The 18808-nt window shown below is 43.5% G+C and overlaps 1 protein-coding gene across 8 annotated transcripts in view; it reads left to right on the top strand.

Moving 5' to 3' along the window:
- Positions 1-18808, top strand: part of TRAF3IP3 (TRAF3 interacting protein 3) — a 210113-nt gene that overhangs the window by 142114 nt on the left and 49191 nt on the right. For all 8 annotated transcript variants that reach the window (XM_077295026.1, XM_077295030.1, XM_077295028.1 and 5 more), the window contains 3 exons: positions 226-564; positions 2589-2712; positions 9652-9715. In XM_077295026.1, coding sequence (XP_077151141.1) covers positions 283-564; positions 2589-2712; positions 9652-9715 — 470 coding nt within the window. In that variant the 5' untranslated portion in view covers positions 226-282. The remainder of the gene's footprint in view (positions 1-225; positions 565-2588; positions 2713-9651; positions 9716-18808) is intronic.

The raw sequence follows: 18808 nt of genomic DNA, 5'->3' as shown, positions 1-18808 counted from the left end.
TTGAACTATTTTTGTCTTCCAAAACAGCAGAAAATTGATGGTTCTCATAATAAGTTAAAGTTATCTATCAGAATCCATCATAGCTGGCATGAGTAAATTATATACAGATGCTTTAATGTTAGTAAAATAAAAAATACTAATCTTAGTAAAGATTGATAGTTACATAGCTGTTATATTCCTGCATGGGTACACTATACACTGATCATTGCCATGTTCTTCTTTTAGGTTGAAGTCTTCATCTAGTAAATAAAATCACACTGATGGTCTTCACCCAGTATAACCATGGTTTTTAGAAATGGAAAGTCCCCAGTTCGGCAAAAGCTAAATATTGAGAACTATGAAGAGAAGTATGACAAAAGACTTGAATTTCACGAAACCTTGAGAGATCGCCACAATTCAACTTCTTGTCGCCAGGACAATCCCTGCTGGAGCAAAGAACAAGAGAGACATTCCCCAAGAGAGCAGGAGTTTTTCAGGAGAAGACATCTTTGGACTGATGAGTCAGGAGATAAACGAGTAAGATCTCCTCCCAATTCAAAGACATCTGTCACACAGAGTTATCAGGTATGGTCATTTTCTCAGAGTACAAATCAAGTGCCAAAAACGTATATGGATGTATACAGTAGAGTCTCTAAAGGTTCATTTAATGATCACAATTTTGATATCCTATTATTAAAATTTTCTACACATCATCTACAGAGTTGCTGAAGTGCAGAATATTGCAGCATTGTATGCCTCGCTTCAATGGGACAATGTTGCAATACTTTGTAATGCTGATGTTAAGCAGTGGTCATGAAGCTAGACCGAGCAACAGGAACATTGAAGAGGTTGTAGCACTTGTAAAGATGCTGTGGTCCCTTGAAGGACCTGATAAGTGTAGGGCATTGGGTTGCCACTTATCTGATATTGATTGTTTACTTTAACAAGTCAATATTCTGATCTTGGAAAGACCCTTAAAAACAGTTTTTTTAATTTAGCATAACTTTTTTTTTTAATTTTACTACAGTTTTTGAGCCAACGGTAGTACTAGATCCAGCAAGATGGAGAAGTCTATTTGGCAATATATTTATTTTTCTCATATCTTATGTTGAATGGGCACACGTTGCAATAGTAACTACAGAGTGGAATGAAATCTTTTTATTTTTAACTTCGCCTTCTGTATGATGCTGACCAATCATAAGTAAGCAGCAACATAGAAGTGCAGAAGGGCCTGTGAAGATGTCATCAGGGTCACATGGCTAGAATGCATAGAGAGTGCAATCTAAATAAGCCTTGAAGATATATTATACAGCACAGAAGTGTGACTGGGGTAAATAGCTTCAGACTTCTGTACCAAATATTTGATTGCTAACATATCTGCAACTGAGAGAGTTGAAAAAAACATTTTTTTATTCTACTCTGCAGTTACTATTAAATAGTTTATCCAGGTCAACATGAAAAATTTGGTAAAAGGTCCTCCTCAAAGTGTTCCTTAAATTGTAAAGAAAAATTTCCTTTTAGATAGAGAAAGCTAAAAAGTTTCTATTTGTTTTGGCTGCACAATTTTTGCACATGAACCATCTTTAAAGATTTTGCAGCCAAACAAAAAAAAAATGCCTGAATAAGTTTTAATAGGAGCACCCTTGTGGCAACAAATGAATAATAAATAATTTTAGTGCGAATATTCGTTTCACTCTGAAATTAAGAAGTCATTTTCTGTTGATCAGTATGTAAACCCTAATGAATGAAGTCCAAGAATGGCTGATGATATTTTCTAAGCACTAAAGAACCATTTAAAAGGGTTGTCCGGCCTTGGTGTACAAGCCTCCATATGACTGCAGACTTGTGAATCTTCACAGCGTGCACAGTGCGCACTGTCGGGATTCTCCTGTGCCGCGAGCCGGCGATTTGCATACTTCCAGCCACAATCCGACTAGAATTGTCCCGCCTCACTCAATTCACTTGCATTGAGCGAGGCTGTGCACGCCATCTGCAACGGAGAATCAGCACAGCGCATACTCTGTACATAATAATAATAATCTTTATTTTTATATAGCGCTAACATATTCCGCAGCGCTTTACAGTTTGCACACATTATCATCACTGTCCCCGATGGGGCTCACAATCTAAATTCCCTATCAGTATGTCTTTGGAATGTGGGAGGAAACCGGAGTACCCGGAGGAAACCCACGCAAACACGGAGAGAACATACAAACTCTTTGCAGATGTTGTCCTGGGTGGGATTAGAACCCAGGACTCCAGCGCTGCAAGGCTGCAGTGCTAAACACTGAGAGTGAGTGCAGGCTTGTACCCTAATGCTGGACAACCCCTTTTAAAAGATAGTATCAATATAAAAATCATCCCCTATCAAAAGTATAGGAGATAACTTATTGATCACTGGCGTTCCACCGCTGGACCCCACACTGGTCTCAAGAACTAAGCTCAGCAGGACCCCATCTGTGTGGGCCAGAGATCAAACATGTGCATCTCTGTTCCATTTGTTCTCTATTGGCCTGCCAGACACAGTCAGTTTGTTCCTTGCGTGCAAAGAGAAGCTGTATTGAAACAGTGATTTTTATTTTCTTTTTCATTTATTTTAATCTATGCAGAGGTCCTGGAATTATAACTGCTCCAAGACATATCCTTTTGATCATAGAATTGCATTATCAGAGCCCGGTTTGGAACCTTTCCACAATAAAACCCAAAAGAATGATGTAACTATGAGAGAAAGAGGTGAGGAAATAATCACTCTGTGTAACTAACATTTCCTTAAGTTTGAGGACTCAACATTTTGTAGCACAAAAAGAGTTAATGATTAGGCCTCAAACCTTATAGTTCTTGTGTCTGGGGAAACAAAGAATTAACCACACTCAATCCAGCATTTTGCCAACCCCATTTGATATATAGTGTTGGATCCACATATACTGTACATCTTTGAGTATTTTTTGAGTGACTAGCCACCTAGGCGAAATATATTCATATTTGTTTATGTTTTTTTATTTAAATAGGTCCTACAGTTCATAAGACATCATTACTCTTCTGATCTGTAATAAGCAATTCATGTAAGGGACAAAATCTTCCAGGACTGCTGAAATCAAGCTTAATAGTGTAATTTCAGGTTTGCTTAGACCCATTTTCCTGTTGGAAAGTCCAGTGACGCCCAAACATCAGTTTCCTCTGTAAGACAGCACTTACTGTATGTATTGGGGGACACTCGCTTGGCAAGGGATAAACGTAGACAGACACAGTTTTTCACATCAAAACAGTCTATTTGGTTTATTTACATGTCATAAACCACTTGAGGCCATGTTATATATCATATCATAGGCTTAACACATACTCCACAGCACTTCATAGTGAATGGCTTTAACTCGCAGACACTAAGCATGCTGGACCTTAATTCGTCCAGTTGCCATGGGTGACCGCATGCCCCACAGTTCATTAGCTCATGGAACACAATAAGCACCAACAGTCTGTGGAGGTACCTTATGGGAGCTCCTGCTCCACCCGCTGACTTCTTGTCAGTTCTCTCTCTCTCTCCCAGGGAAGCTGCCGAACTGGGGTCACCGTCCCGGACAATGCCTTGCTCACCAGGCCACCTGACAGTCCAGATCCTCAGACGGGCTGTAGCTCCCCCAAATACAGTGCCGTTGCAGACTCTGCATACATTGTCCATTCCATGTGCTATTCAGGAAGTCCTACTCCCAGGATCTCCCAACACAGGATGTGCTATTCAGGAAGTCCTACTCGCAGGAACTTCCAACACAGGCCTTCAGATCCAAGGCCTCACCATGTGCTCTTCAGTGATCCGAACCTATTCTCAGGATCTCCCAACACATAGACCTTCGAGGATCTTACACACAAGACCATTCAGGTCCATACACTCTCTACTACAGAGAGCATGTGACCACACCATGGTCACATTATGTACCTGTAACCACTACCATAGGTGGGAGATGTGTGGGGTTAGCCAGACCCTCCCAGCTCTCCGACTAACCTTGCAAGCCTCCCCTTAAGTAAAACAAACAAATACTTGTGGGACTACAGGTCCGAGAACAACCTTACTTCAGGCTTACAGCGCAGACTCCTTCTGCCACACATACCGGCCATTTACAATCCTGCCGGTCACTGTTTCACCATCATAATCACAGATACGCCTCCATGCGCATCCCGAGGAGCACCTACAACGCCCCCTAGTTGTAACAGGGGTCACTGCATCACACCTCATAGAAAGCAGGAATTTTTTGTCCTATGATTTCCTGACACTTTAATCCATGGTGTCTCCACACACTGTACTTTTACAGTACCAGAGGAAGAAAGCCACCCTAGAGCATCACCAAGCTACCTCCATGCTTCATTTTAGGCAAGGTGTGCTTTTTATGCTTTATTTTTCCTCCTCCATACATACCAGTGATCCATAAGCCTAAATATTTTCAATAATGCTTCATCGCTCCACAGATCACAATCTCAAAACTTCTGTGGCTTATTTACAGTGGCATGTAAATGTTTGGGCATGCCTGATAAAAGCTATTGTTATTGTGAACAGTTAAGCAAGTTGAAGATGAAATGATCTCCAAAAGGGCTACAGTTAAAGATGACACATTTCCTTTGTATTTTAGGCAAAATAAATTGTCATTTTTTCCATTTTAGAAATTACAAAAAGGAACATGAGCCAATGCAAAAGTTTGGGCAGCCTTGGAGATTTGTGTACTCAGATAAATTTGACCAAAGTTTAAGACCTTATTTAGCCTGTTAGGGTTATGGCTTGCTCACCATTATCTTTCGGAAAAGCCAGGTGATGCAAATTTCACGGCTTTAAAAAATCTCAGCTCCTCTAACTTTGTGTCAAAAAGCAGCAATCATGGGTTCTTCTAAGCAACTAACTACCTAGCATTCTGAAAATGGTATAGGTGCACATAGCAAGAGAAGGCTATAAGAAGATAGCAAAACGTTTCCAAGTTGCCCTTTCCTCAGTTTGAAATGTAATTAAAAAATGACAGTTAACAGTGGAGATCAAGATAAGGTCTGGAAGACCAAGCAAATTTCAGTGAGAGCTGCTAGTAGGATTGCTATAGCGGCAAATCAGAACCCCCCTTGACTGTAAAAGACCTTCAGACTTCAGCAGAATCATGAAGTGTGGTAAATCGTTCTACTATTCAGAGACACCTGTACAAATATGGAATTTATGGAAGAGTCATCAGAAGAAAACCTCTCCTGCATCCTCACCATAAAATTCAATGTCAGAAGTATGTAAAGGAACATCTACAAGTACATCTCACAAAATTAGAATATCATCAAAAAGTTAATTTATTTCAGTTCTTCAATACAAAAAGGGAAACTCATATATTAGATAGTCATTATAAACAGAGTGATGTATTTTAAGTGTTTATTTCTGTTAATGTTGATAATTACAGCTTACAGCCAATGAAAACCCCAAAATCATTACCTCAGTAAATTAGAATACATTATAATACCATCTTAAAAAATTATTTTAAAATTCAAAATGTTGGCCTACTGAAATGTACATTCAGTAAATGCACTCAATACTTGGTTGGGGCTTCTTTGGCATCAATTACTGCATCAATGCAGCGTGGCATGGAGGCGATCAGCCTGTGGCACTGCTGAGGTGTTATGGAAGCCCAGGTTCAGCTCGTCTGCATTGTTCGGTCTGGTGTCTCTTCTCTTCCACTTGACAATACCCCTTAGATTCTCTATACGGTTAAGGTCAGACGAGTTTTCTCGCCAGTCAAGCACAGTTGTTTGTAAACCAGATATTGGTACTTTTGGCAGGTGCCAATTCCTGCTGGAGAATGAAATTTCCATATTCAATAAGCTTGTCGGCAGAGAGAAGTGCTCTAAAATTTCCTGGCTCTGACTTGGGTCTTGATAAAGCACTGAGGACCTAAAGGAGCTGATGACATGGCTCCCCAAACCATCATTGATTGTGGAAACTTCACACACAGTACAAACTCTGTAATGACTCTTTATAATCTATGAGTTTCACTTTTTGTATTGAAGAACTGAAATACAGTAAATCAACTTTCTTATGATATTCTAATTTTGTGAGATGCACCTGTAAATAGAGATAAGCGAACCCGAACAGTAAAGTTCGGAGTCCATACCGAACACTTACTGTTCGGGCATAGACCCCGATCGCGGACCTCATCAGGAAGTCCGTGTCTGTTAGGGTTCGGCACCCCGAACACCCGGTGTTTCTCGCGCTGTCATCTGCATAATAGCACAGCAAACACTGCCTCTGATCGTCGGTAAAATCATTACTGCCGGTCAGAGAACCGCGGTTCCCAAGCTGTCAAATGACAGCGTGAGCTGCAGCTGTGACCAGAGGTAAAAAGTTTACCTCTAGTCACCGGCGGCAGCTGATCGGATTACAACTCCCATCAGCCTACGCCTGCTGCTGCTAACAACAGCGAGAGCAGGCAGGTGCTTTTAGCACGGTGATTATATACAAATTTATTTTTTTGTAATTTTGGTCTGTGTACTATTGGGTTGTTCCCCCTTGGGGTATGTTTATGTGTACTATGGATATGTGGCCTTTTCAATATATTTTCAATTGTTTCTAATGAAGTTAATTTTTTGTTTATTTATGGTTCGCTTCATTTAGGTGGTGGTGTGCACACTGCCTCCCTTGGTTTGTATTTAATCTTCAGGAAGTGCCATTATTTCTATTTTTGGACTTTTATTTGAGTAGTTATGCATTTTGGAAACAAGTCCTGTGGACTGATAAGGTTAAAATAGAACTCTTTGGCCAAAGTGATTAAAGGTACAGGTGCTTCTCACAAAAATAGAATATCATTAAAAAGGTACCGTATATACTCGAGTATAAGCCGACCGAGTATAAGCCGACCCCCCTAATTTTGCCACAAAAAACTGGGAAAACTTATTGACTCGAGTATAAGCCTAGGGTGGAAAATGCAGCAGCTACCGGTGAATTTCAAAAATAAAAATAGATGCTCCATACCGTTCATTATGGCCCCATAGCTGTGCCATATAGTGCTCTGCACCGTTCATTATTGCCCCATAGCTGTGCCATATAGTGCTCTGCACCGTTCATTATTGCCCCATAGCTGTGCCATATAGTGCTCTGCACCGTTCATTATTGCCCCATAGCTGTGCCATATAGTACTCTGCACCGTTCATTATTGCCCCATAGCTGTACCATATAGTGCTCTGCACCATTCATTATTGCCCCATAGCTGTACCATAGAAAGCTGTACCATATAGTGCTCTGCACCATTCATTATTGCCCCATAGCTGTACCATATAAAGCTGTGCCATATAGTACTCTGCACCGTTCATTGCCCCATAGCTGTGCCATATAGTGCTCTGCACCGTTCATAATTGCCCCATAGCTGTGCCATATAGTGCTCTGCACCGTTCATTATTGCCCCATAGCTGTGCCATATAGTGCTCTGCACCGTTCATTATTGCCCCATAGCTGTGCCATATAGTGCTCTGCACCGTTCATTATTGCCCCATAGCTGTGCCATATAGTGCTCTGCACCGTTCATAATTGCCCCATAGCTGTGCCATATAGTGCTCTGCACCGTTCATAATTGCCCCATAGCTGTGCCATATAGTGCTCTGCACCGTTCAGAATTGCCCCATAGCTGTGCCATATAGTGCTCCGCACCGTTCAGAATTGCCCCATAGCTGTGCCATAGAAAGCTGTGCCATATAGTGCTCTGCACCGTTGCCCCATAGATATTCCACATAAATCTGTGCCATTGCTGCTGCTGCTGCTGCAATAAAAATAATAAAACACATACTCACCTCTCTTGCTTGCAGCTCCTCAGCGTCCCGTCCCGGCGTCTCTCCGCACTGACTGATCAGGCAGAGGGCGGCGCGCACACTATATGCGTCATCGCGCCCTCTGACCTGCACAGTCAGTGCGGAGAGACGCCGGGAAGATGGATCGGCGCCCGGCGTGTGGAAAGCGGACAGGTGAATATGACATACTTACCTGCTCCCGGCGTCCCGCTCCTTCCCCCGGACAGCTGGTCTTCGGTGCCGCAGCTCTTCCTCTGTCAGCGGTCACCGTTACCGCTGATTAGAGAAATGAATAGGCGGCTCCACCCCTATGGGAGTGGAGTCCATATTCATTTCTCTAATGAGCGGTCCCACGTGACCGCTGACAGAGGAAGAGCTACGGCACCCGGAGACCGTGGGACGGGCAGGGGGGGTGCCAGGAGCCCCGGAAGCAGGTAAGTATGCCTCAGCGCCCTCTCCCCCTCACCCGCCGACCCTGCCACAGACCGTGACTCGAGTATAAGCCGAGAGGGGCACTTTCAGCCCAAAAATTTGGGCTGAAAATCTTGGCTTATACTCGAGTATATACGGTAATTCATTTCAGTTCTTCAATACAAAAAGTGAAACTCATATATAGAGTCATTACACACACAGTGAGCTATTTCAAGTGTTTATTTCGGTTAATATTGATGATTATGCCTTACAGCCATGTCAGGTGACATCAAGCCCACAAGTTAGTAATGGAGAGGTGTCCCATAGTGATATTGTATAAAAACAGATACCCAGAATAAAGTCCTTTATTTGAAATAATGACACTCACTACTTTAATGAATCTTAACTAAACCATACTCACCAAACACCTAATCCACTGACACCAGCGTCTCCTGCAACAAAAATAAAATAATAAACCACAATATCCCTCACCTGTCCGCAGAGAAGATAATCCATAATGTCCCACGACGATCCTGATGACTTTGAGAACAGTCATAGAAAACCAGTAAAACGCAAACAAAAACTCAGCAAATCCGCAAACATTTTTATACCGGTGTTTTTGCTGTAGATTTGACTGACTCAATTGAAGTCAATGGATGAAAAACGCTGCAGAAGTGCACAAGAAATTGACATGCTGCAGTATAACACACTGCAAATGCTCAAGGAAAATTACTGATCATGTGGACAACACTTCACGATTGTCATTGAATTAGCTTGCATAAGGATTCCGTAGAGTTTTTAGCTTATTTCCGGGCGGAAAAAAGCAGCGAAAACGCATCAAAATGCACTGTGTGCACACTGTCTAAGACACTGCATTTTTTACGCAGCATCAAAAACACACCAAAACCTCATGGTGGAAACGTGTCCTAATATGACCATGTGCTTGAGGTCTAACTGCTGTACACTAAACACTGCATGGTGAGCTAATGTACTGTAGAATTTAATGTCCCTCTAAAGTAGAGGGGCTCAACTATTCTTTTAGAGCTCCTGTTTAGATGGCTTACTGGAGCAGCGACCACCGGCAGAAAAAGAAGTTTTATTCTCACAGCAGGCTGTTAATCAATGTGCATGGGAGTGATTACAGCACACTCGCTGTGCAATGAGCAGTGACTGTATCATCTTCCTGCTCCGCCCCAATGACTGGAAACACATTTCTGCAGGGAGAATAAAACTGTATTTTCTAGCTGCAGCTGCTGCTCCAGGAATCTAGCCACTTAGGATTTAAACACTATTTAGCTGCAGTTTTACCCTGCATCTGCAAGTAAGTAGGGTTTCTGACTGACACATGATGCCTTTAAAATATGGGCCAGCGTTTGTGTGGGATCAAGTCCTGTTTTAAAGACTTACTTGCAGTTTTCTACAGCTGCAAATGCAGAAATAAGATATTACTATTTTTTGTCTATTTCTTAATAGGGGTACAAACAACCCAGGAAACACCAGCAATCTGTATGAAGAAGGACTCCAGCCAGCAAACCGAGTGAGCAGTTTTCCACTAGATAATGTTTAGGGGTTCGCTTAGGCTGGTTTCACACATGCGTTGGGCAGAGCTGCGGAGGGCTGCGTAGTTCCTTCGTTAAGCCCGCCTAGTGCCGCACCTCTTCCATTCAGCTCCTACATCTGCATGCGTCCTGCGTACCTATCTTTAGCATTGGGTACACAGGCTATGCGGATGCCTCCGCATACGTCATTTTGATGCTGAGTCGAACGCAACATGTTGCACTTTGTTGCTGTCGGCGCTGTATCAAAACGACACATGCGGAGGCATCCGCGTACATTTGCATGGCCTGAGTACCCAATGTTAAAGATAGGTACGCAGGATGCATGCCAACGTAGGCGGAGCAGAATGGAAGAGGTACGACAGTGGGCGGGGCTTAACGGAGGAACTACGCAGCCCTCCGCAGCTCTGCCCAACGCATGTGTGAAACCAGCCTTATTAATGTCACTTTTATGTTGTTTAGTACTTGGTGTAGCATCACAATCATCCTAGATGTTACATGTAAAAATCAGCACAGAACATAGTGGCGTTTTACATACCTGCTTGTTGCATGGATTTTTACATCTCTTGAGAAGTACTCACATCAAAATTTTTATCCTCTTAATATATTGCAATCATCATATTATATATTGCTGTGTACGTACAATTGCTCATTTTTCTCTTCCAACCAGTTAATTTTTATTTTTTTCCATTAGGTCCATAACATCACAGGATTAAAAACTGACTAGCTAAATCCTTCTAAGCTCTATGTAGAAACAGGAGGTCAGTTTTCCCTATATGACTCATCAGTCACTGCAAAAGTCAATGGCAGGGGGGAGGGGTTGAGCAGCTGGGGCTAGGAGTTGAAGAGGGAATGATAAATGCAGGGACAAGGGACTTCCTGTTTCTATATAGAGCCGAAAAAAGATAAGATTTTAATATGATGACTGCAATATATTAAGAGGATAAGAACTTTAATTGGAGGAGTGCTTCTTTAAATTTTATCAAATGAGTGTAGGAATTGCATGGATAGTTTATAAATTTTGACTTTGTTATTGGAAACTGACAATTCGGCTTTCTCACATGACCGTACAAATCGGCCCAATGTTATATTATGGGGCATTGCAGATTCAACATGAGAAAACAACCGCAGCATGCTGAAAATGCATCCGATCGGATTGTACTCAAACATTCAAGTCTATGGGTGTGTGTGAAACATTGGACTGCACTCGGATGTCATCAGAAGTGCAGTTTGAGGTAAATGCGCACAGAGACAATGGAGGAGATGGAGAAATTGATATCTCCATCTTCACTGCACCTGTGCTGCAATTCTCTCAAGCCAGAGAATCGGATCACTCTGACAGTTTGAGCCGAGTGTCATTAGCATAATCATCCTGATTCTCTTGCACAAGAGAACATACACTCGTGTGACCCCAGCCTTAGCTGTCATTTATACAGCATATCCTTCGAACAGCAACATTTCCAGTATATCATTACAAACACTTCCACATCTCATCTCAGAGCAGTCATTGTGAGGGGAGAGTGAAAGATGACAACACTGTGAGATCAGATCTAGAAGTGTTTATAATGAAACATAACTCAGCTGTGCTTTATAGCTACATGGCAGATATAGAGATCAGTGAGGAGAGGAGGGTGGTTTCTTTTCTCCGCTGCCCGCTTATGATTGATGAACCTCATGTAGGGGAAAAGTACACGTTTGTGGGCCAGTTACAGAATAGTAACTTTTTGATGTACTAATTTTGAAGTTTGAATTGTTTCTTTTTTTTAACCTTGGCACCATCTTTTATGAGGACCCCTCTGAAGATACATTTGATGGTTCACCATTTTATTATGTAGGGCGAGTAATCTGAAAGAAAGTGAGATATATATATGTATAGTATGTCTGTAAAACACACTGTCTTTTAGTATTGACTCATTAAGCCTACAGGGCCATGCAGTTCTTGTGATTGCGGGTACTTTTAATGCACAGAGAGACTAATGTATGATTAGACCAGAGGATATGTGGTGGCGTGCTGCCATAGCTCGACCAATTCATGACGAGCTATGGCATTACTTACGCCAGAAATCTTATTCCAGTCACGACTGGAGTAAGGATTCTTGACAAGTTAAAGAGGGATTTTGGTCTTCCAATTGTGACCATCAGTTTTACCACTATACCTGATATATCTGAAATAAACAAATAACTGCCTGTGACTTGGGTAAAATGGCCACTGCAGCCTTTATTAAACATTTATTTATTAACACAACTGTGGCACCCCAAAGTTTATAGACCATGTAAACATTATGTGAAATTAAACAACTGATGGGTCTGGTCCAGAGGCAGAACCCACAACCTTACAAATTTTCTCCCTGGCCGTGCTGCACCAGCCCAGAGAGTGAGGTATTAATAACAATTAATACCCCTAACTTTGCAGGACCTATGCTCATAAGTTACATTGGCCTATAACAGAAGCCACCATACCCTAATAGTGCCTTCCCACCAAAGGCCATCAACAATTCACCAGCCTCTAACCTAGACCAATCCCCCCGCTGCTGTGACAGAAACGCATTTCTTTTTTTTAATAAAAATCACAGCTTCCTCGATACCTTCCCTCAAGCCCAACATCCACAAATCAGTACCGATTGCATTGAGATGGGCCCCCGCCAACCTCATATGCACCCGCGATGTCTCCAGATCCTTATGTCCCACCACTATGCCCCCATTCCTGGTAACAAAACGTGCCACCACCTTAGTTACTTTAATCTGGGTCTTGTCAATTCTGTCTATCGACCTCACGTATCTCCACATGAACCGCACCATGATTATAATCCCGGGATATGCTGGTCATAGCCTCAATATGTCAAACTTTATATCCTAAATTAATTCCGGAGATGATTGTATGCCAGTGTCATTTCCTCCCACATGCAACACCAGTACATTCGGTGGACGGTTCACTCTGCAATAATAGGAAAATTCTAGTAAGACCATCCCCCAAGTTATACCGTGGATTATTCCAATCCCCTTGATCAACGCCATGGACCTATCCTGCCCGAGTTGCCAGTTATCAGGATGAACATCCGCCTGTATCGCCCCCTGAAAACATAAGAGTGCCCTAGGATCCATATTAAGCTTGCAGCTAAGGCGAAACTAAAAACAATTACAACACCATTAATACCATGTTACCACATATGGTTTACCAGCCCTGAACCCTGAATATCATCATCAAGTCAAGGCAAAGATAAGAGCTAAAACACAACGATTCGCACCACCCGACACGGTAAACCATCTCATCCCTCAAACCCCATCGTGAAGTCTCAGTTTCACGAAAGGAATGCGATCCATATTTTGCATGCTTCTCGCCCAAACGCAACAAACATTCTTTGAACACTGCTAAAAGCTGATATTTAAACAGGGGAGAACCATCTATCTGTCTTAAGAACGAATACGAAAACCCCCCATAATGACCAAGAAACATTTTACTCAACAAAACAACAATGCACTCCTCATACCCAGGAACCGCATACAACACGACAAACTTACCATGCCCCATTTGATCTGTTTTGAATGCCATTAAAAGGCATTCCACCCTGTCCTCTAACAGACAAATATCACGCATTAACCCCCCTACCACCAACTTTGATGGGCTAACTAACTCGCTGATGCCAAAAGCACCACAAAAGTTCAAACCAAATATCGCTACAAACAACTTCAACTCATAATTTGAAAAACAAATTGACCCTATACAACCCAACATCTTGTCCAATAATTTGAAGGAAAATGGCCATCTCCAACTATACACTCCCCATCGCAAACTCTTGAATGCCTATTTTACTAAAATATCCTTTGTTACATCGCTAACACCCTGCAATTTAAATAGAAAGGCTAAGGCCGCCAGTCTCTGCACTACAGCCATGCCGACTTACCAGACACAAAATCCTAACCCACGAAGGACAGTAACAGAAATAGCCTATCCTTGGAAGCCGAACCAACTTCCGCATCAATACCAAACTCGTCCCATTCAACCCCAAATTTTTTATATCGGCACCAAGTAGCTTAAATCACCAATTGCCTAATTACACTGAAAATTACACAGTTACCAGGCTCCACAGCCAGCGGGACATTCCTCTCCCATTTCGACCATCCATGGTACCAGACTCTGAAACCTGCTGAACTGAAAATGGAACAATGCATCATCCACATCATTGGACACACCCAGAACATGTAACTGAAAATGGAACAATGCATCATCCATATCATTGGACACTCCCAGAACATGTTTAGCTACCACATATACATTCCACTCCAAGCACCGTAACACCAAATGACGTAGACATGCTACTACTGTAAAGTGTAAGGCGCTGCGGAAGATGTTGGCGCTATATAAATAAAGATTATTATTATTACTACTGGCAGCAACTTAGCAGAGAGCGTAATTATTACATAAACATACAAATTGTCGCAATGAAAACACAACTTTTTCCCATCTGAATCTGACCTCCACAGCTCCATTGCTACCAGAATTGGAAAAATTCCATACCAAACCTGCTACATGCCACGCCTCTGGCCACTGTCCTGCACACCAATGCCCTTGAAAAATTGCACCAAAACCAGGGGAACCTGCAGCATCTGTGTAAAGCTGCAAATAACTATTAGATACACCTTCTGCATCTTCAAGGTATGCCCATTGTACTTTTCCAAGAAAGAATCCCAAATACTTAAATCAGCCTTAATTTCACAATCAATGCTAACAAAATGAGTCGGGGGAGTTTTTCCTGCCATAGCGACCGTCAAACGCCTGGAGAACACACAGCCCATTGGCATAATCCAGCAAGCAAAATTAAGCTTACCTAACAAAGACTGTACAACCCTCAAACGTACTTTCTAAGCTCGCTTCAACACAACTAATGATGAGCGTAAATCAATCAATTTATCTTTTGGGAGCCTGCATTGCCACCGAGTCAATCTCTATACTAGGAAAATGCATAACCGTGGCCGGACCCTCTGTCTTATATGGTGCCAACAGGATTCCAACTGCTAATGATATCTTCCTTAACGTGAACAATAAAATCTTGCAAGACCAACACAAAAGAAAAGCGTCTAAATAATGAATTAACGAGAGAATACCAGACACATCACCACTACCCACTCGACAAATGAACTAAAAGCCTCAAAATAAATGGAGCAACTCAATGGTAAACAATGACCAACGTAAAACTCACCATCCCATATGCCCCCCAACAAATGATGGGTGTTGAGGTGCACAGGAAGCATACAAAATGCCACAACATCGAAATTTGCCATCCATGTCCTCAACCTCACTTTCTTTACCAAATCCAATGCCCTGTCGAATGACACGGACGATAATTCTGGAGAAATACCATCATTAACTGAAACACCAGCCGCGCAACTCACCTCCCAACTTCTGTCGCCCTCCATGTTCGCGGACACACTCAGGATTCCTCTTCACATCCAGACTTTTTTGAAAACTCTGTTGGAACCAGTTCTGACAGGATATACGTATTTCCCAATATACCAGTATAATTGTTTTGATGAAGGTCCGGATGTGGACCGAAAACTTTCATCTTTTGTCTCTATTGATGCACATTGAATAAATAACTATCCACGCTAAAGTTCTTTTTGAGTGCCAAGTTTCTCTATTGTTTGGATTGCTTTGGGCTGGATGCCCTACTTGAGCATCTAACTCTCATGATAGTACGAGTGCCGTGTTGTATCACTACAAATTTGAAACACCAGCCAGGTATGATAATTGATGAGTAAGTTGGAACTTATTAGGTTCCAGTTTCGGAGTGACCCCCAGAGGGGAAACCCTCAAGTTAGACAACAGAGGGTCCTTGAATGGACCTGCCATGTGACCTAATTCCACTTCTTACTCAGTTTCGCTTTTACTACTTTAGCATTTTCCTTTTCCGACTTTAAATTACCTGGCAGAAATATTGGGGCCTCAGAATAAAAAGGGATCCTGAAATCATCAGAAATACCTTAAAGAATTATCTCTGCCGCTTCTAAATCTGTGTACGTATTTAAAAACAGGTCCATCACTTTGACCTTCACCGGGGTCCTCCCTCTTTCCAACACTCTTACCTTGCTTACCCTTTGACCGCTTGAAGCACTTGGACAATACATGATTGCCTCCAGAACTGGAACAATCATGCTTGAACTTGCACGAGGTGCCAAATTTACACTGTCCCTCATTGAATTGCCAACAAAACCTCTTTTTTTGAGACATCAAGGACCCGCTTGCTGAGCTGAAGCCCCCAGGACCACCCTAAAAGGGCTGAGAGGCAGGGGCCATCATCGGTCTCATCCACAAGGATTTGTCCTTATGGTCCCACTGCATTCCCAGCTACATAGCTTTCCTCTGCCTAAATTGCTCTTCATACCGCAGCCAATCCAGGCCGCCGTAAACCCATTAGCCGCACCAATTGCATCCATGTAAGCAAAGAGAGCTGAACAATGTTCAGAATTTTTTTTCACAGTCACATTTGCCAAGCTCACAAATGCCTGTAACTAGTTTAAAAACGTCCTTGGAATTAACCAGTACCTACATTTTTCTTCCCTGTCATTCTCTTTTTTAGAATCACTGCGCTTCACCTTGTCTAAATTAAATTTTTGTAATGAAAGTAAAGAAAACATTTCCACATACTCCCCCTTCCAAATCTTATCTCTCATTTCCTTTTTCAAGTGCGCCTCCAGCGGGCCCTCAAAGCAAACATACACCTCACTTTTTGCCTTAACATCCTAATGTACAACCTCATCTCTTTTTCCTTATGCCCAGAGCTTTTTTGTGCCACCACAGCCGAAGCACCCTTCGTCTGCTCAACCTCGCCGCTGTCCTGAATAACTGCCATGGCCTTCCCAACCCCAGACCTAGAACTCACAGGGCCCAACCAAGCTCCCACCAGGGAGCGCGATTCGCCAGATCCTGACTACTCTGCCACTAAACCTTGTAACACGCCCAATAACTAACCCTATAAATTTGATGCCCCTTAACTCCCACAACATTACTAACCCCCAAACCATTAGCAAAAATCCTCACATAGGGTAAATAATGTACAATCGCCGTCTCCTCACCAAGCTGCCTCTGTGATAACCTTGGAACATCCGCCACATCGCTCGCTGGGACTTGGTCATCCCTTGATGCTCCCTGAGATATCTCTCAGTCTTCACCACTGTACTGTGGATTTCTGCTGTCATCGTCAGTCACAGGTAGAACCGCAGAAGGATCTGCCCACCGCCATCTGCATTCAAACCCCCTGATTTCTGCTCCAAGCTCTTGTCCTACATCTGACCGCCTTCTTCCTCCTGCTGTACACCTTTTAGAAGCTCCGCAAGATGTGGCAGCCCCACCGGCTGTGATGAGTCCAGAGTCCTCTGGAACTCCATGCCCACCTGTGGAGCCTTTGCTGGCACTGTCCCCCCTGCAGACTGCAGGAGGGACATTCAGATTATCTCCAGGCATGAGTTTGACAACCAGCTGTGACATCACCCGGCGCCTCTGCTATCGCCGACTGCATTCTGGCAGGCTGCACCATAGAGGCAGGCCGCAACCCTCCCTACCGACCACTGAGCAGTCTCTTGACGTCCCCCTGGAACTGGGTTTGACCCCCAGCCAGTACATCATTGGGGGCCACCACAGTACAGGTCCAGGGCTTGGCAGACCGCACTCTGGAGGCCGCAATCCTCCCTGCCGACACAACACCCGTCTGACCCGGAGTTTGAACCCCAGCAGACACATCATCGGGGATCAGCGCTACACGGGTTCGGGACCAAGCAGGCCGTGAACAGGAAGTAAGCCATGGCAAGGATTCTCTCGGGATCCGAAGAGGAAGCTACAACTCTCCTTCAGCCTCAGAGTGTACCCAAGAGGGATCCTGGAATACATTCTGGCCCCTCTTGAGCCCTCCAGTGAGTAATGCTTTGGAAGTCGTGACCGCCAAGAGCACGCAGCGGGGTGGATGGACTCACTGCTAGCGCTGGATGTGCACACCGCACAAAGCTGTTCCTGTGTGGCACACAGATTCACACAATACTCGTCAGATGCTTCTGATTCATGAAGACGGCGCATAAGCCCATATCCCATTTTGCTGAGGTAGGGTGGGTTTGGATGTAAGCCCCAAAGGGACTAACAAACGTGACAAATCTCAGTGCTAAAGGGAGCTTACATAGCAGGGTGGGTTCGGATGTAAGCCCCGAAGGGACTAACAAATGTGTGACAAAGCGCAGCGTTAAAGGGTGCTTACATAGCAAAAACCCGCTGACAGTTTCTGTTTAAAGAGAAAGTGAAGGGGATGTCATAGGAACATGGGAAGCTCATTCATTCTTTCACCCTGGTTCCTCAAATGCAAACTTCCAAAGTGTTCTGTACAATTGGGAGTCGTTTTTACATATTTTTCTGTACTGCCTAGTAAAATGCAGGCACTGTAGTATTTTCTATGGTGTTGTGTACTATGATGTATAGGGCATCTTGAAAACCTTAAAGGGAATCTGTCACCCCCAAAATCGAGGGTGAGGTAAGCCCACCGGCATCAGTGGCTTATCTACAGCATTCTATAATGTATCCTAAAAGATGAGAAAAAGAGGTTATATTATACTCACCCAGGGGCGTTCCTGCTGCTGGTCCAGTCCGGCGCCTCCTATCTTCATCAGATGACGTCCTCTTCTGGTCTTCACGCTGCGGCTCCGGTGCAGGCGTACTTTGTCTGCCTGTTGAGGGCAGAGCAAAGTACTGCAGTGCACAGGCGCTGGGCCTCTCTGACCTTTCCCGGCGCCCGCGCACTGCAATACTTTGCTCTGTCCTCAACAGGGCGGACAAAGTTTGCCTGCGCCGGAGCCGCAGCGTGAAGACAAGAAGAGGACGTCATCGTAAGAAGATGGAAGCCCCTGGACCGCGACGCCCATCGGATAGGACCGCCCGCCCAGGTGAGTATAATCTAACCTTTTTTTCTCATCTTTAAGGATACATCGGGGGCTTATCTACAGCATTACAGAATGCTGTAGATAAACCCCTGATGCCGGTGGGCTTAGCTCACCGTTGATGTTGGGGGTGACAGATTCCCTTTAACTAGAGTAAAAAA

Source organism: Ranitomeya variabilis, chromosome 3, assembly GCF_051348905.1.
Source record: "Ranitomeya variabilis isolate aRanVar5 chromosome 3, aRanVar5.hap1, whole genome shotgun sequence".
In the NCBI taxonomy this organism is placed as follows: domain Eukaryota; kingdom Metazoa; phylum Chordata; class Amphibia; order Anura; family Dendrobatidae; genus Ranitomeya; species Ranitomeya variabilis.
Note: the sequence above shows the minus strand (reverse complement) of the source record. Positions and strands in the feature narration are given on the sequence as shown.